Source organism: Rhinichthys klamathensis, unplaced genomic scaffold, assembly GCF_029890125.1.
Source record: "Rhinichthys klamathensis goyatoka isolate OS25496 unplaced genomic scaffold, OSU_Roscu_1.1 h1tg000054l_1, whole genome shotgun sequence".
In the NCBI taxonomy this organism is placed as follows: domain Eukaryota; kingdom Metazoa; phylum Chordata; class Actinopteri; order Cypriniformes; family Leuciscidae; genus Rhinichthys; species Rhinichthys klamathensis.
Window position 1 is genome coordinate 2102171 of NW_026606599.1, and position 19962 is coordinate 2122132.

Sequence of the window (19962 nt, forward strand, 5' to 3'; positions counted from 1 at the left end):
CCATGATCAAATAAAGGCTTTTCAACACAATTTGAGTGTCTAGGAGTATTATTTTGTTGAGCTTAATTATCCCAAGCAACCAAAGGGCATCGAGATTTCACACCCTGTGCAACACTTCATTTGCATTCTTTGCTGTGATAAACTGAAATAATATTTTACTTTCAATATTTAGTACAGCATTGGATTCTGAAAAATGCGGGAAAATAAAACAAAGAAACCTGATGATAGAATGGGGGATGGTAGTAGGACATGAGGCGATGGGCGGGATTAACATTTAAAGCCTGTGATTGGCTGTCGTTCAAGTCAATGAACATTTAATGTGGCCAATGAAATCATTCTATGGGTTGGTCCAGGAAATCTAGCAATCAGAGAAGGCTGTACCTCCCTTTTGAAATTAGCATAGAATAGTGCATAAAACCCCGCCTGTAGAGACACAGCTTTATTGAGCTTTGAGTTTCACTGACTGAAGCATCATGCCTGAACCAGCGAAGTCTGCACCCAAGAAGGGCTCGAAGAAGGCCGTCACTAAAACCACCGGCAAGAGTGGAAAGAAGCGCAGAAAGTCCAGGAAGGAGAGCTACGCGATCTACGTGTACAAAGTCCTGAAGCAGGTTCATCCCGACACTGGGATCTCCTCCAAGGCGATGGGAATCATGAACTCTTTCGTCAACGACATCTTCGAGCGCATCGCCGGTGAAGCGTCTCGTCTCGCTCACTACAACAAGCGCTCCACCATCACATCGAGAGAGATCCAGACCGCCGTGCGTCTGCTGCTGCCCGGAGAGCTGGCCAAACACGCCGTGTCTGAGGGCACAAAGGCTGTGACCAAATACACCAGCTCAAAGTAGAGCGAGTCCGCCCAGCACAACACAAAGGCTCTTTTAAGAGCCACACATGTTGTCTTTAAAGAGCTTCAGACTGTCTTATATGTTTGCAATTTAGTGTTTTTTTGCTATAACAAGGTTAAAAAGTTAATCTGTTTAGCGTCAGCTATCCTAAAGATATTTTAAAGTACTTATCGGATGTTTAAATAAATACATTTTTAGACGTTTACTATATTGTAGGCCTGCTTTTTTTTTTTTTTACTTGATTCAGCACACATTTTTAATGTTTATAGAGGGGTTTCACGACTCGTCATCAATCCGGAAGTCGGACATTTTGAAGGCACAGAACGTAAATAATGCCACTGAACTGAATGGACTCGCAAATTTGGGTGATTATTGCTGCTAAAAAATGGTCGAGTTTTGGTCTGTACCAATCAGTCACATCGGGAAAAAACCTGTTGAGTGCTATAGACTGTCAAAAGTTAAAGAGAAGAGTGCAAAAACTGATGAAAGAAGGCGTTTGTGGTTGAGAGTGGTACAGCATCAGCTACTGGCGCGCTGGACTACTGGAGGCTGGTATGTAGCCTACTGCTTTTTCCCCACGCTCGTCTGCGCCGGTTTCAGAAATAATAACGTTACTTTTCTGCTCGTCCGGCAATTTGCAACAACACAGCATTGTTTCGGCAGTGACTTTCAGCATGTTTCCTATAAATGAGGTTTGCATTTTAAGACATACCACGCGAAATCCGATAGTTCAGACTGAGGCTGATGTCCTGATATGTGATTTGAATAGGATTTCAAACCACATATGGATGTAACTTGAAACGGATTTCATGTGCTTTTTTGGACTGACAATCTGAACGTATCCTATGTCGGGATAATAAATAGATGGAAGAATTGCAGTAATGTTACGTGCTAGAGAAGCTAACTCGTTCGGATATTTACCACATATTAACTTTAGTTTGTCAAAATGTTGCGCTCTCTGCTTCCCAAGTCCTTCTCTATATGATTTCGCACCTACCACGTGTTTTTTCCGTGGTTTATTAGTGTAACAATGTGTTCAGTAGTACATAAACAGTGCAATCCATGCTGTTGTTTACATCCGAGTGCCTCCATTATGGCCGTGCATCCGGGTTAGCGCCCAGAACGTGATGTTGGTGAAACCCCTCTATAAGCGGAGTAAACAAAACGTCATGCAATTATAAACTACGGAGGTCCTGTTCGTGATAATCTTATTTCATGTAAACAAGATTAGATTGCGGCTTTTATAAGCGGAGCTGACACGGGAAGTCCTTTAGCGCAGCGCTATAATGCATAACTTCACTTGATTTACACTTGTGTACCTATTATTTCTGACTGCAATATGAGTTGCAGGAATCCACATCTACAGAAGAGTCTGCACATAGAAGTGATGCAGAGGTGGGCAGTGTTGTACTGTTCCTTTTTATTTTTGTTGCATGAGTTGACAGTGTTCCCCCCACAAAGGACACAGGGTGATATCCGTTCCCTATATGAGTCATTCCACGAAACCGGTACGATTTGAGTCCCTCTGACCTTTTTAAGTGTATTTTACCTATTGGGTCACCAAAATCTATTATTAAAAGCTTTTTGTATCAATTGAAATGTCTCCTTTAATAGAGTTTAAAAATAATGACAAACATTTTATCTTTATATTAGAAATTATCTTGATTTTTCAGTTGACACCACCTATTTTGTCATGTCCCTCATGGCCTTCTATGAAAGTGTACTTGGAATATGAATAATAAAATTATAAAAAAGTCCATACATTTTGCCATTCCCATGAATATCTATCTGTGCTTTTTTGCTGGTAATGGTTTTAAAAAAAAAATATTCATGATTATTCATTAAAATCACATTATTTAGTTCCGTCCCTCAGTAATCCCTCAACCCCGTTACACACATCATTCTCCCCCCATAAAAATAATGAACAGATCCTTATGTGAGATCAACAACAGGAAGTAACATCATAGAAGTCTTCTGAACAACATTGTGTGCAGACACAGGCAAGTTACCAACTACTTTTATAACTATAACTTATTTAGAATTGTGATATTGTGGTTGTCAAGTTCAACGACTCAACCCCGTTACATCAAATAAAGATAGAATTCTATTACTTGTGAAAATTATCTTTGTTATTTCAAAAGCATACATGATTTCTTAATGTCATGCATTCCATGTGCTCTCCTGTTATTCACCACATATAGAGCAGTGGCCATTTTTAGCTAAAAAATCACAACCCCGTCACACTCAACCCCGTTACTTTTTTGCCACGAAGCATGCGCACATGTAAAAAAAAAACACACAAACACACGCTCAATCACACACACACACACACACACACCCACACATACATCAAAAAAGCACACAAGTTATACGTTTTATTTTGATGACCTATTCAGTCATTTTATAATGTTCTAATGTATACTACGTTATTGTTGTTTTTCCTGCAGTCGGGTTAATAAAACTGAGTTGCAATTGCAATTTATATCTGTTGTTTTTCTTGGTAACATAATAAAATACATTGCTTATAGAAAATCTTACAGTGAATTTGAGCAAAAAAACAACTACTCATATGTTAAGCTGTATTTGTCTCTTCAACCCCGTTACCATCTTCAACCCTGTTACCCTAGTCTCAACCCCGTCACACCTACGTTTTTATGAATTTTTATTTTTACGTTTATTAAAAAGTAAATTATTGTTTGTTGAACTCAGTCTGAAATGTTCAGAGCAATCATAAGAATACTGATTTTAGTTCAAATTCTGAAGTTAAGCCACATCTTTGATCAAATATTATGAGGTTGCTGTCACACAAAGTGCCCATTTCAGGCTTTAGTATAGCATAAGTGTGAAATGATATGTACATTTTACATTTGCAATTACTGAATTAGTGAGGGACATCTGACTAATAGGAAAATGTTGATTTCATTAAAAATATATTTTATAATTATATTCAGAGAGCTCCCATAGTGTCCATAACGGGGTTGAAGACTAATAGTGCCCATATCTTAAAATAATTACCAATAATAATAAGTATTTAATGCCTGAGGTGGGAAAATATGTTTTTCTGGAAGTTAAATATGTCATTAATGTTGTGGGGTGTTCAGAAAAGTAATACATGTTGGTAAAAAATTAAAAAATGTGTAAGTCCAAATCGTACCCGTTTCGTGGAATGACTCATATAATTGGAGTCTTCAACAGCAAGAGTATTCGGAAAAAATCAATCAATAATAGAAATAGACCTTAATTAGAGAAAAAATTGAGAATTACTTGTAGAAAAAACTGCACTATATAGAGGTGCTTTAAAGGAACTTCAGAGTAAGTGCTAATACATTATTTTACACAGAGTACTATTGCTGACCTTGCAGACCGTAATATCTCCCATTGCAGGCAAATGATGACTTTATCACTGGCTTTTCTTTACAAATAATAATTGAAATAAAAAAAGGAGCTAAGCATTGGCTATGTCTAGTCTTTTATTAAACATTTAATGAACACATTTCAAAAATGGTGTTCCACAATTCTGTCCCGTGCAGCTCTGCCACTAGGTATACTGGCTGGAGGAGATAATCAGGCTGGAGGAGGTCATCATCAGGATAGAGGTCATCATCAGGCTGGATGGAGGTCATCATCAGGCTGGAGGAGGTCATCATCAGGCTGGATGGAGGTCATCATCAGGCTGGATGGAGGTCATCATCAGGCTGGAGGAGGTCATCATCAGGCTGGCTGAAGGTCATCATCAGGCTGGAGGAGGTCATCATCAGGCTGGATAGAGGTCATCATCAGGCTGGATGGAGGTCATCATCAGGCTGGATGGAGGTCATCATCAGGCTGGAGGAGGTCATCATCAGGCTGGAGGAGGTCATCATCAGGCTGGCTGAAGGTCATCATCAGGCTGAAGGTCATCATCAGGCTGGAGGAGGTCATCATCAGGCTGGCTGAAGGTCATCATCAGGCTGGCTGAAGGTCATCATCAGGCTGGAGGAGATCATCATCAGGCTGAAGGTCATCATCAGGCTGGAGGTCATCATCAGGCTGGGTGAAGGTCATCATCAGGCTGGAGGTCATCATCAGGCTGGCTGAAGGTCATCATCAGGCTGGAGGTCATCATCAGGCTGGCTGAAGGTCATCATCAGGCTGGAGATCATCATCAGGCTGGAGGAGATCATCAGGCTGGAGGTCATCATCAGGCTGGCTGGAGGTCATCATCAGGATGGAGGTCATCATCAGGATGGCTGGAGGTCATCATCAGGCTGGAGATCATCATCAGGCTGGAGATCATCATCAGGCTGGAGGAGATCATCAGGCTGGAGGAGATCATCAGGCTGGAGATCATCATCAGGCTGGAGGAGATCATCAGGCTGGAGGAGATCATCAGGCTGGAGATCATCATCAGGCTGGCTGGAGGTCATCATCAGGATGGCTGGAGGTCATCATCAGGCTGGAGGTCATCATCAGGCTGGGTGGAGGTCATCATCAGGATGGAGGTCATCATCAGGCTGGAGGTCATCATCAGGCTGGCTGGAGGTCATCATCAGGCTGGAGGTCATCATCAGGCTGGAGATCATCATCAGGCTGGCTGGAGGTCATCATCAGGATGGAGGTCATCATCAGGATGGCTGGAGGTCATCATCAGGCTGGCTGGAGGTCATCATCAGGATGGAGGTCATCATCAGGCCATCAGGCTGGAGGTCATCATCAGGCTGGAGGTCATCATCAGGCTGGAGGTCATCATCAGGCTGGCTGGAGGTCATCATCAGGCTGGCTGGAGGTCATCATCAGGATGGAGGTCATCATCAGGATGGCTGGAGGTCATCATCAGGCTGGAGGAGATCATCAGGCTGGAGGTCATCATCAGGCTGGCTGGAGGTCATCATAAGGATGGAGGTCATCATCAGGATGGCTGGAGGTCATCATCAGGCTGGCTGGAGGTCATCATCAGGATGGAGGTCATCATCAGGCTGGAGGTCATCATCAGGCTGGCTGGAGGTCATCATCAGGATGGAGGTCATCATCAGGATGGAGGTCATCATCAGGATGGCTGGAGGTCATCATCAGGCTGGCTGGAGGTCATCATCAGGATGGAGGTCATCATCAGGCTGGAGGTCGTCATCAGGCTGGCTGGAGGTCATCATCAGGATGGAGGTCATCATCAGGCTGGAGGTCATCATCAGGCTGGCTGGAGGTCATCATCAGGCTGGAGGTGATCATCAGGCTGGAGGTCATCATCAGGATGGAGGTCATCATCAGGCTGGAGGTCATCATCAGGCTGGCTGGAGGTCATCATCAGGCTGGAGGTCATCATCAGGCTGGAGGAGATCATCAGGCTGGAGGTCATCATCAGGCTGGAGGAGATCATCAGGCTGGAGGTCATCATCAGGCTGGCTGGAGGTCATCATCAGGATGGCTGGAGGTCATCATCAGGCTGGCTGGAGGTCATCATCAGGATGGAGGTCATCATCAGGCTGGAGGTCGTCATCAGGCTGGCTGGAGGTCATCATCAGGATGGAGGTCATCATCAGGCTGGAGGTCATCATCAGGCTGGCTGGAGGTCATCATCAGGCTGGAGGTGATCATCAGGCTGGAGGTCATCATCAGGATGGAGGTCATCATCAGGCTGGAGGTCATCATCAGGCTGGCTGGAGGTCATCATCAGGCTGGAGGAGATCATCATCAGGTTGGAGGTCATCATCAGGCTGAAGGTCATCATCAGGCTGGAGGTCATCATCAGGCTGGCTGGATAATAATCAAGGATAAGCATTCATAAATAATTTCTATATATTAAATGAGTAATTAAAATATACTTTTAATCACATGTTTGCTGTGAGTGTTAACCAGCTGCTTTTTGGTGCATTCTGATGTGACCCTCAATGTTGTCTATATATCTGTACTTCTTCCTGAGGAGGGAATGTATTATCAGTATGTTTTGGTAGTTTGTCCTGATGATGGTTAGCTCAGGCCCTCTTCAACCTTGGAGAAACTGCGATTCCCTAGAGCTTTTGTGTGTGCGTTGGATGTTCTGTGCAGGTCTTGTATAGGAGCTATGGGACACTTCGGCACGCAACAACAGACCCGAAGACGCCTTTCTCCGACCTCTCCGAGGTCACAGCAGACCTAAATCTTGGAATCGTGCGGCAATCTTAAAGCAACACCAAGCAACTTTTCCCCTGCGGTCGCCCTACAGGTTGGAAGCGGAATTGTCCATTACTGCTGTCGTAAATAATTTAGCCTACCGCATCCTACTGTCGCACGCGCATGCACATGCTCTCTGTTTATCCAGCACCAGCTTTGGAATCAACAATGGCCACAGACAAGGTATGAGTATGAGGCATGATTTTATGAAAGTATGATGTAACGCTTGCCGTAAAGCAAGTCAAATTGGTAGTTTTCTTACGTCTCATTCGGACTACAGAAACGCGACCCGATCTGGCAATCTTGCATAGCGTGGATATATCAGATAAAGGACCGCAAAGCGGTGGCATAAGTGCATTTCACCATGTCACGACTTTATGAACCACTAAAACAATTTCTAAAACATTATTTTAATGTAAGAATTCTTAGTGTTGCTTTAACTAATGGCGACATACTCTCCTTATCTATCCATGTGTGGAAATTTGCTTAAACTAAATGTGTTCTTAGCTAAAACTGCAACCTGAAGCAGTGATGTAGCTTAGACCTTGGTGAAGGCCTGGTATAACTGCTGTGATCTCTGTAACTGTAAGCGGGGCGGCCTACGAACTCCTGTGTGAGTCTTGAAGCTGACTTCTGCTGATGAAACTGCAAACTATCTTCAGTAAATCTTTTCTTTAATTTATTATAATTCTGACTCCGGGTCTTCATTCATCATATCTTTTGACTGTAAAAAACCCTTACAGGTACATGTAACAATAATGTCACAGGCTCCGTCAGGCGCAACCCTCAGACTTTTCAGACACTGAAATCTTCCCTTTAGTTGCCCATGGCCAATTTAAATGTGTGCCCTTGTCCTGGCTAGAGCTGCATTGTCAGGGAATGGGGTCATAAAATACTGCCTGCAGGCATAGCCCCTGTCTCCACGCAAGATCATGTTGTAATCAACTACATAATGGAGAAAATTGAGTTCTGTTAGGCTCAGCATATTTATATTTTCCGTTTCCATGTTTAAATAATTTGCAAACATGACTCTGAAAGTTATTGAGTCATGCACGGATCCTGGCCATTTTTCTTCCACATTTGTGATATGGAACATCACACACCATCTAAGACATTTTAGTCAGTCAACTGCATACTTTTTGATTCCATTCCTTTTTTTAATTTGATTTAATAATATTACTAATCTGGTATATTTAGAATTGTCATAGTAACTAACCTGCACCTTTACACCGTTAACCTAATTTCTGTTCACAAAATCCCCTTCATTGAGGCCTTGATTGGAATAGAACGTGTGTGCAGTCAATGGCAACACGTTAAGAGGGACACATAATTCTCTCTGTAATTCCTTATTTATATATATATTATTATTGTTATTACTATATATTTTTATAGTTTTCATGGCATCTGTTTGTATATAGTTCAGTGAGCTTTGATTTGTATCTGGTATGTTAACTTAAAATAAAAAATATTGATCACAAAAAAAAAAAAGAGGGACACATAATGTAAGTCATACTTATTGGCAAGGTCATGATTGTATGATCTTAATTAACAATTATAATGTACCTGCACTGGTAAAAAAAAAATTTTTTTGCTTTGCAACCTTGGGTCTTAAGTGGCTTGGAAATACCACAAAAAACCCTACAAATGCTTGTGCGAGGTAAACTTTACGAATGGCACGGCAGGCAGCACTTTTCACCAAGTTTCGCATCTCCAACAGTGTAAAGGAAAGTGCCACTCGCAAAGAATCTCAGGGCAATGCACAGTTAGTGTTGTTAAAGTCTGACTTCGCCAAGTCAAACATTAAATATGTTGTTCCAACAAAGTAATGATGTAAATGACACTCTTACCAGAAAAACGACATCTCTCAAAAAGTAGCCTATATCACGCTGCGCTAGAGGACTTCTCGTTTCACCCCCACTTACAAAGCCGTAATCTAATCTGGTTTACATGAAATAAGCTGATCCCGAGCAGGTTTAAGGATACGCACCTGTTATGACAGGAAGTGCAGGATGAGTGTCGAAGAACCAAACAATCCAAGATCATGCCAACTCGTCAACAACCAAATCCAGCTAACTGAGATAGGGATGTATGAAGAACGGACCCCCTGTGCTGTTAATATGTCAAAGTACCTGGTGTTCCTCACATTCAATAAACGTCGAGATGTTTGATGTCTTTGTCTCAGTTTTACTAATAATGAAATTCAAAATGATCATGTTTGTGAGCAGAAACATCTCTGTGCTTTATAGAATCACCCTGTCAATGTAAAGAACATTTTTCATTGTTAGGCCTGACATAACATTGCTGTCAAATGCATATAGTTTTAACACTTTTGTGGCCCTGAGCATCTAAAGGACAACTTTCAGTGTATTAAAATGAAATGCCATTAAATTGACATACTAAATGTGAGACAGACAAAGACATTTATTACACTTTTTGGCATATTTACATTCATTTCAACTGTTATTTATTTACACACAATGTGATACAGAATAAAACTTTGGTCTGTATGTTTACAATCAAACAAGCGAAATAGAGCAGGCGACTGGAAAGCAAAACAAACAAAACGTCAAGCTTTTACTATTGGAAGAACAAACATCACAAAGATATGATAAGTTCATTGAATTTAGTTATTTTAAGTTTATGACAAATCTAAATAATAATAACAATAATATGGACTATAAAAGCAGAACACACTAAACTAATATTCCTCATGCTTAATGACAAATGATATAAGGTAAATCAAATATGTTGAGAGAAATAAAGGATGTAAAATGAATATCCTGAACCTTTTAAAACATGTTAATATCAGATTGAAGTTTCTTCTGTTACGGCGTACTGACTTTGGTCTTCAGCAGATGGAACTGTGAAATACACACAAAAACATCTATTCACAAATCAGAGAGAGAGAGAGAGAGAGAGAGAGAGAGAGAGAGAGAGAGAGAGAGAGAGAGAGAGAGAGAGAGAGAGAGAGAGAGAGAGAGAGAGAGAGAGAGAGAGAGAGAGAGAGAGAGAGAGAGAGAGAGAGAGAGAAAGAAAATGTGTGTGTGTGTGTGTGTATGTGTAATGCTACAAGAAACATAGATTGTAAGAGATGTGTCCACTTGCTGTCTAATTAGATGTAGAGAAATAGTTCTACCATCAACCAAATAAGAGACTCAGGGAGAAATATGTTACAGAACACAACTCATAGACTCAATCAAATGTATGAAAATCAGAAAAAATTACATTTGGTTAAAAATCCAAAAAGACATTGTCTCCACAGACTGCACAATTCATTGTGTGTTACATTATACCCCTGGACAAAAAACAGCAAAGATACCAAGTCAAACTATCAAATTAAGCTATTATTGGACAAATTTATAATGGACCCGTATCCACAAAACAATTTGGCACTAAGCGACATTACCAACATTATTCACCATCAAAAAAGAACACCAAAAACACCAACGAAAAGTGGTTTGACAGTGGGTCTAAAAGTATTTGAACAACAGTACAAAAACACAGAGATCCTGACAATCAACAGAGATCCTCCGTCATCAATATCACAAAGCTCAAGAGCAAAAAAACAAAACAAAGGAGGAGCATACAGAACATTTATTTCAAGCAGCAGTTGGTGAATACCAGTAGCTTTTGGAACAATTAAAACATTTAGAAGAGCACAACAGGAAGAATTAGCAATTCAAAAATATGGACGACGCACTTTGAAAATCTGTAAAACAACTGAAACAAATCCTGCTTGAAATGAAATAAAAACCCAATTAGAAATCCTGAAAGAAAAAAAAAGAAAATAAAGAGCGATTTCCCATCAGACTTAAAACCACAAGGCATGTGGCATTGATGGAATATTAAACAAAATGATCAAATACACCAATGACAAATTCAAAACCACACTAATAAAATTGTTCAACATTGCTTTGAATGTTATATATAATTCCCCTGACACCTGGAATCAAGGCCTGATTACACACATCTTTAAACAAGGAGACAAATTTGAGCCAAACAACTATAGAGGCATACAGGGCCGGCTCTAGCCCTTTGGTTGCCCTAGGCGAGATTGATTTTTGCGATTGAAAAATTCAAACCTCTTTTAGTTAGTGTCTGTCTACATTACATAATAATAGTTATAATATTAATCCCATGATAATACTCATTGTAAAACAATGCACTGAAAAATAAAGGAAACTTTCATAAGTTTTGTACTAATTTCTATACTAATAGAAAGAGTATTTTTCTGTACTTCACATTAAAGATGTGATTGGGTCAGCCCAATGTCAATCAAGACAACAACCAATCTGATCTACACTTTTAATGCGGTGTCAGAAAAAAAGCTTTTTTTTTTACCAATGCATTACACCAGCACTAACCCAGCGCCGCCGATTAAGCAAAACAAAACGAATGGGCTATTTCTATTTTAGCCCCCGGCCGCTTTTTTGCTTTATCTATCTTTTTCGACGACAACTCACTACTCATGCCTGTTCACTCAGCGCTCACGGCGCCCGCGCCCGCTCGCGATATTATTGGAGTGGGGTCCCCAGGCTGTCAAAATTCTATGATGAAATCTTATGAGGGCGCCTACTCCGCTACACATACCGGTATACCCACTTTTTGCGCCACTGGCAGGCTTATGTAATTGCTCCACTCGTTGCAGTGTTAATGAAGTACAATAAAAGCGGAGAGTTCCTTACGGGGCTCTGGCGCCCCCCCTAGGGTTTAAGGCGCTTGCGCCCTTAGCATTTGCCTATACTGCCTATGCCACGGGCCGGCCCTGGAGGCATATGTGCCAATCTGGGGGAAATATTCTGCTCGATTATTAATATACGATTGCAGAATTTTCTCAAAACCCTGCAGAAAAGTCACATTGGATTTTTTGCCCAAACACAGAACATCTGAGCACATTCACATCCTCTGGTCATTGCTTGCTGGCACTATGTTTCTGGGACAGCTCCTTGACGTCCTAGGGAAACTGATTCAAATGTGAGCCCTTAAAATTAACCTAGCAAAAACATTAGCTAGATCCAGGTGTAGGGAAAATAAAAATAGACTATTAGACTATCATCTAACACACCCACGAATACACCTGGGACTAAAACTGAGTTCGACAGGGAACTTTAATCTGGCTGTGAATGAATTGACAGCAAAAGCAATGAACTACATTATTAAAAATACAATTCAATATGAAAAACCAATTTAAACCTGGCTAATAATCAAACCAATTGCTCTGTATGGCAGTGACATATGGGGACCCTTTAACCCATGGACGCGGGAAGTAGGGGTGCTGCAGGTGCTGCAGCACCCCCTGTTGGCAAACTGTGATGACAATCAAATGATAGCTTATAAATATATCTCTGGTTGTTGTTTCTGTTCCACAATATTTTGTATGTCATATTTGGGGTGTGGGATGAAGAGAGGGATATTTTTAGTAATTATTTAATTAAAAATTATTTAATTTATCTTCAGTGTGTAGCCTATTAGCCAATCAAGTGTCTTGACGCGAATCACGCGATTACGATTCAGCCTACTCAGCACAAAAAAAATACCGTCTAAAAAACTGCTAGTGATATAACGTTAGTCTATATCAATTTCACCGCCATAGCCATATAATTAGTTAGCTCATGTCAGAGTTTATCAGCCGAACTCCAGAGCGCAAATCTACCTTTGGTAGCTATACCAAAATCATCGTAAGGTAGAGACACGGTGTCTTACATCTCTGCGTATTTTTCCTGCCGCCGTGCAGGCCCAGATGGTAGCCTATATGATTGTGATTAGCATGCCTATTATAAAGAAACGAACCTTTTACTATCATGTCCATTGATTTTGATTAATATGCGCGAGGGAGAGAGAGAGAGCAAGACAGCGCTTGTGTTGTGTGAAGACGTGAGAGTGCGCGCGCGCTGCCGGGGCGCGCTCGCTCTCTCTCTCTCTCTTTGCTTGTTTGTGCCCTGTCAAACTATGTGTCTAACGCATCAGTCATTCTACTCTACAACACTCACCGATCAAAAAAGTATTTGGCAGCCGCCAAAAAGCGGACGATCCGACGGGTTTAAGAAGATTAAATACAACCCGAAACTAAAAAAAAACAGACCCGGCCTCTATTTGAAACCGGTGTTCTGACGATTTGTGCTGCCTTGTCGAAAAATGCTACCGTAGCGCGAATCGATCACAGAATGTCGATTAATATTAAATGAAATACAATTATAACACAATTCTAAGTTATGAGTAGCTACTGTATACTGTAGACTACTGTTTTTATTTTTAAAACGGTGTGAAAAGTAAAAGTTATCATCAAATATTCATCTTTGACTTGTTAAAGCACACCTTTCCTTAGTAACTGAAACTTTCAGTTATTCTTGTTCAGCTGACTGACCGTACAAATATTCATATGGTAGTTGGCATTTTTAAAAGGGAAATTACTTTATAACACATGAAAATTTACCTTTTGTTAAAAAAAAACTGAGTCTGCACATGCGCATAACCAGTAAGTAGCAAATCTCGATGGGTAGCATGAATCGTCAGAACACCTGCCTTTATTTACCCAAACCTGTCGCCACACCAGGCGTGTAAAAGTGACAGGCGTCTATTTGGGACTCGGCTATTATTTGAAGTTTTACGGTGTAAAGATCGTTGCCGTGCTTGCATCACTCCCTTACTCCTCCTTATAGTCCCCATGGCCACTTGGCCTGCGTGAATGCAAATGAAAAAAAAAAAAAAGGTTTTGAGGGAGAGTAGTAATAATTCGTTACATTTATATAGCGCTTTTCTAGGTACTAGTAATTAATAGATCTGTTTAGAAGTGGACTTTTCCTATATCCACGACCACGTTCCTGTAATTGCTTGGTCGAACGACCAAGCCCCAGCCACCCCCCACCCCTGCACGCACGCACGCACGCACGCACGCACCCACCCACCCCAGCACCCCCTGTCGAAAATGACTTCCCGCGTCTCTGCTTTAACCTAAGATTTTTCTAAATGGGAAAAAAAGGCAACTGCATATCCAAATTTGTAAGTAAATTTACCCAGTTAAGCATCAGGCAGAGCTGAATTAGGACAATAAATACCCCTTATTAATAAGCGTCCTAAAACGCAATGAGTCGAGCTCATACCAGACTGAAGATCCAGTGAAAATACAGCAATACAGCCAAACCAGCACAGCACAGTCTGGCCCAACCAAATTATTAAATTACAAAAACAAAACTACATTGCCTTATGGAAATATGCTACGAAATTACAGAAGAAGATGGAACTCTATTTACACCTGGAAAGAGATTATAAACCAGCAGAATACCTGAGCTGTGTGAAAGAGCATAAAGCGAGAAAGACACTAATGCAGTCTGAGTGATCAGTGCCTATAGAGAGAAGACGGATCAGACCGCGAGAGACATGTGTTCACTCCATCACAACATTATCTGCCTATTTCACACATTTCCAAACAAATAGCACAGAATTGTATGGCATTACCATTACCTGAAAAATCAAATCATATTTTGGGAGAAAACTCTTGCTTGATCACAACAGCAACAAAATATGTAACATCTTGCCACAAAGTAAAAGAGTCAGTCAGCGAACAAAACTAAAGTCAGAAATATTCTTACTTATACCTGTATGTCTGACTGTATGAACAGAGAGAGAGAGAGAGAGAGAGAGAGAGAGAGAGAGAGAGAGAGAGAGAGAGAGAGAGAGAGAGAGAGAGAGAGAGTGTGTGTGACTGAAGTTTTACCTCTCGCTCTGTAACATTTGAAAAGCAGCACGACTGTCGCTAGCAGATACGGAGAAGCTGCCAGAAGAAAACTGAGGATGTTGAAGACAGAAATCTGATCTGAAAAACAGAAACACAAGAACATTATTCAGCAACATTGCTATCTATTAAAGGCCCAGTAAAGATCAATATAATTTTTCTACAAACTAAACTTGCTTTCGATTACTTGTACACACTTCTAAATACATCTACTATATTGATTACTTCATTATTATACATTAACATTATCGTTCATGTACTTTAATCAAAACATTAATTCTCATTCATGTCCTTAATGACAGCAAACGCAAATGTTGAATGTTTATAAGGGAATATAACTCCTCACCCCCAAAATACTGACACTGACCACATATAAGCACATTCCGATTCCTTCCTTGCGGATTTCAAATAAATAATTAAATTTTTGATATTCAGATTTTGGGCAGATTTAAAAAAGAAAATTATTTTAATGTTGTTGATTGGCTGTAATTATTACAACTAGTGATGGGCAGATCGAGGCTTCGTGAAGCAATGAAACAGTTGAACCAAATGGTCCATATTGTTTCGAGGCTTCGAATCAATCCGACACCCGTCTCAATGGTGACACCTAGTGGTCACTTGCAGGTGTTGATCTGAAACAACCTTGATGAGCCATTAAACAAATTGTTTTTTTATTATTGTATTTTTCTAATATGTGAATCTTGCAACCTATAGGCTCCTCACTGTGCATAATGTTATTTTGGTCCTGCAAAATTAATATTAATAAAAGAAATCAAGCCACAATGTCTCACTTTTTTAGAGATTTTTATTCAAAAATATGAATTTCTCTGCTGTGGAAGGACTTAGCCTACTTCTTTTTTTTACAGATAATTTCTCCAGCCTTTGAAAAAAATCCCCTCACAAGGGACACTTGTTGCTGGCATGCAAAGATATTTTTTAACTAGGACATACAAATGAGGAAAGATTACAGCTCTCTCTTTCCAGTAAGTTAGTGGATCATGATCATGATGTCACTATATCACCAAAATCCGCTATCTCAAAATCAAACTCCTCTCACAAAAACCCACGAGGTCAATATGCGTTGATTTCACTTTTATACAGATGTGCGATTGTGTGGTCTGTTCCCGACCGTGTCAATCAAACTCTGATTCGGCGGACCACACCTGATGAAACATAGTGAAACATTTCGAGGCTTCGTTTGGCCATAGTCACGTGACATGGGTGTTTTGAATCACGCTTCGGATCAGTGTTTCGAAACATCTGCGCTTCGGGATCTCGCAAAGCTTCGGAACGACTGTTTCGTGTCAGCCATCCCTAATTACAACACTCTTCATTTCATTAGGCTGTTGGTTATGAGGTGTTGATGACTTCAATTGTGATTGGTGACAATAACGGCACAATATTTAGTATATTTTGATTTGATTTGATAGACACTTTTGTTCATGTGAGTTATGTGAAACAATAAACACAGTTCTGTCATGAACTCTCTGAGTGTTTGGCATGGTATAGATATGACAATGTTGATATGTTTGGTATTGAAGGAATAGATCTACGCTGCTGTGAGCAAGTAAGACTGCTGCTGCTGTGAAAAACACATGAATTACCCGTAGCAGATCTATACAGGTGGAGCTGGGGAAGGTGGAGAGTTTCTGAAAGCGCAAAAGCTCATTGGCTACTGATACAGCAGGAACCAATCAGCTGTGCCCTATGATTTGATTGCCAGCAGACTGAGTGAAAGACCGGTCAGCCAGCGCCATCTAGAGTTTCATGACAGAACTTTACATTTGTCAATAACTGATTGTCCTCCAGCAGAAATAAGATAATAATAGAGAATTATAATAATAGAGTGGCGTATCTCATCAGATGCTCATAAATAAAATAACCTGTGACTGAGATCCAGCTGTGGAGAGACTGTCCTCTCTCTGTCTTACAGGAGTAGAAACCCTCATGTGACTTTGAGACAGTAGTGATGCTCATCTCTCCTGTCGTCTGATTCTGGATCAGTGATCCGTCTTTATAGAAATCAGCGCTGAGGATCGGGGAGTTTGTAGATCGATGTAAACAGTGTAGAGTCAGAGTCTCTCCCTCAATCACAGGATCAACAGAACTCTCCAGAATCACCTCACCGTCTACAAACACAAGATATGTGTGATTAATACTGTAAATAGGAAGAATACAGGAAAACAATACATAATCAAAAATATTGATATTATGAATTGTACTTTATACCTCTCAAGCTTTTTTATGCTAGTGTCGTGTAATCTAACCCGGAGCATTAGTTCTTTGTTATTTCTGGTTATTCACTGTCACATTGGCACAGGCGATCACTTCTCTCTTTTTTATTTCCTACGGCAGATTGTTTGATAGCACACATTAGCCAATTTGCCAAAATGTAAAATAGTTACAAATTTCCATGAGAGTTTGTTGGTTGTATATCAGATTTTTAACCACTGGTATAAAATAAGGTCTATTTTGCTGCTTAATCTGCTAATTTATTTGGAAGAGACTGTCTGATGAACGTGAGAAGTGACCACATTTTGCTTTGTTTTTATGTGGCATTTAAGGGCATGTACATCTAACATCCCAATAATTGATACGCCTGGGAAAAACTAAATTAAAAAGACTGTACAGAAGTCAGTCTGCGATCAATTGTACAGAACATATAATGAATTTAGACTTTTTGTAAAAATTTAGATTAAAATGAGTGCAAATGTCACGATTATTAACCGGACTCACCATGTACAGTGATGTTTCGAGGACGACGTTTCTCTCCAGATTCAGACTCACACCAGTACACTCCAGTGTCAGATGTGCTGAGAGAGTCGATTACACATCCAGATCCTGTTTGTTTTGCACAAGTTTGTGTGTGTTTGTCTGTGTATCTTCTTACTGTCCATCCAGCAGAGTTACTCTGATCCTCACAGCTCAGAGAGAGAGAGTCAGAGGAGAAGTGTTGACTTCTGCTGGCATTGATGACCAGAGACACTGAAGCAGAAACTCCTGAAAAGAGGAAAATCTCCATCAGAACTGACAGCACAGAGACTGCAGTGAAACACAGATGCGGATGAGCACAAGCATAAACCCTCACCAGTGATCCACAGTGTGTGTGAGCTGCTGTTGTGTGTGTAATAGGCTGGTCGTCCTCTCTCTGCTCTGCACGTATAAACTCCTGTGTGCTGTAGAGCAGCAGGACTGAGAGTGTAAGATCCTCCAGCTCCTCTGCTGCTGTCTGACAGATGATCATGATCTCTGAACCAGCTGAACGTCCAGCCTGTAGAGGAGCCTGAAACCTCACAGATCAGAGTCACTGATTCTCCTTCAGTCAGCCACGGCTGTGGAGACACTCGCAGTGATGCCTGAGCTTCAGCTGAACAAAACATCATGAGTTACAGAGCCGTAGAGAAACTGATGGAGAAGCTGATCACAACACACACAAACTCACCTGATACAGTCAGTGTAACAGCATCACTGATGTTTGATTTCTGTGAGTCTGATCTCTCTCCTCTACAACTGTATTTACCGCGGTGCATGTATTTAACACTGCTGATGTTCAACTCTTGTCTTGAGCACAGACTGACAGCATTTCTGTGTTTCTGTTCATCAGCTCCACTGGTGCAGCAGTGTTGTTCTGTACATCGATTGGCAGAGTTTATATACCAGTTGTTGGTTCCCTCTATTTCCCATCTGTATGTCCACTCAGTGTCTCCTGCCCACTTTATATCACATCTGAGAGTGACTGTTTCTCCTCTAAACACTCGTTCATCAGGTCGTACCGTCACCACAGCTTTAGGACTCACTGTACAAACAAAGATTATTGCATTTATAGTTTCAGAAGTTGTGTAGATATTGTCTCTGATCTGTATTTGTTGCATCACACACTACAGTCTCTGTCACCTGTAACATTTACCCACAGTGCATCACTGTATTGTGTGTGATAGACTGGTTTCCCTCTTCCAGCTCTACACCAGTACTGGCCTCCATCAGACACTGAATCAATCTTCAGGCTGTAGGAGTGTGTTTTCTTCTTCTCTGTCTCAGGGTTCAGTGTGTGTTTGTACCAGTAAGAGTCCCAGTCTCCAGTGGACGGATCCATGCGACAGGTCAAAGTCACTGTGTTTCCAGTCAGTGCAGCTCCTGCAGGATCTGATGTGAGTTCAGGCTTCGGCTGTAGATCTGCAGGAGAACAACAACAGATTCAGATCCTCGAGACTCAGAGTTCACATGACGTGTTACACAAATCATTCAGTATTTGTCTGCAACATAAAAAATGATTCTGGCATGAGAAAGTCTTCGCCCAGAAAAAAAGATGACTAAATTTTGATGCACATGGAACAAGAATCAGAGCATTTAATATTGTAGAGGTTGGATGTTCGACAGGTTGTTTGTGCATAATATGCATAATACTAAAATAGTGAACTTACTACTTAATTTTAATATGTATTTCTGCATCTGAACAGACAAAAAAGGACTAAAAGTGAATTGCTTCAGTCCTCTTATTGTAACAGATGTGGCTGATACAGAAGAACATAAGAAAAGTGTTGAACCACAAATATGTATTTTAAATGATCATTAAACAGATGTGAATATGAAGACTCACCTGATACAGTCAGTGTAACAGCATCACTGATGTGTGATCTCTGTGAGTCTGATCTCTCTCCTGTACAACTGTATTCACCACTGAGAGACACATCAGCTGTGAAACTGAACTCTGCTGTTGTTGTATATGGATATAAAGTGTCTCCATCTCTAATCCAGCTGTATCTCCACTGAATGTTTCCTTCTCTCTGTATGACACATGTGAGAGTGACTCTCTCTCCACTGAACACACGCTGATCTGGCTTCACCGTCACTACAGGTTTTGGTCTCTCTGTATTAATACACATATGAGTAAATATTGATTAAAACAACATTACAACATCATTGTAGCAACAATGAGTTGTTTGGGGAAATTATTTAACTCAAATGGGGAAGATTATTCATTAGATAGTGAATATGTAATCGCATACATAAATTAAATTATCCCAAATAGGGAATGGACTAAACATTACCATATAGGAATAATTAACACGATTGATCGTAGTAATTATTGATATAGAGGTCAGTTAAGTCAGATTAATTATCAGGATTACCTGCCTGTATACCGAGTGAATATTTTCCGCTGGCCACACGGAAGTATCTGCTCGTATACGGCACTTTCAGATGTTTAAAATAGTTAACCGAGGTAGAGCTTTGGTAACTTTATAGACCTTTGACATA

The 19962-nt window shown here is 40.6% G+C and overlaps 2 protein-coding genes across 2 annotated transcripts in view; one reads left to right on the forward strand and one right to left on the reverse strand.

The window, feature by feature from the left end:
• The first annotated feature begins 473 nt into the window (after positions 1–473).
• Positions 474–908, forward strand: LOC130083339 (histone H2B-like). Its single transcript, XM_056248354.1, has one exon. It carries the CDS (start codon positions 474–476, stop codon positions 846–848), a length of 375 nt encoding a protein of 124 aa, XP_056104329.1. The 3' UTR covers positions 849–908.
• A 15631-nt stretch (positions 909–16539) lies between these two features.
• The window catches only part of LOC130083233 (Fc receptor-like protein 5), a 514396-nt gene continuing 510973 nt past the window's right edge, over positions 16540–19962 (reverse strand). Inside the window, exons 10-14 of the mRNA XM_056248290.1 lie at positions 18601–18879; positions 18149–18502; positions 17795–18073; positions 17443–17706; positions 16540–16835 (exon numbers count right to left, since the gene is read on the reverse strand). Coding sequence (XP_056104265.1) covers positions 16540–16835; positions 17443–17706; positions 17795–18073; positions 18149–18502; positions 18601–18879 — 1472 coding nt within the window. The remainder of the gene's footprint in view (positions 16836–17442; positions 17707–17794; positions 18074–18148; positions 18503–18600; positions 18880–19962) is intronic.

Excerpts from the sequence above, each read along its gene's own strand:
- LOC130083339 (XM_056248354.1), top strand. The coding sequence starts at position 474 with ATGCCTGAACCAGCGAAGTCTGCACCCAAGAAGGGCTCGAAGAAGGCC.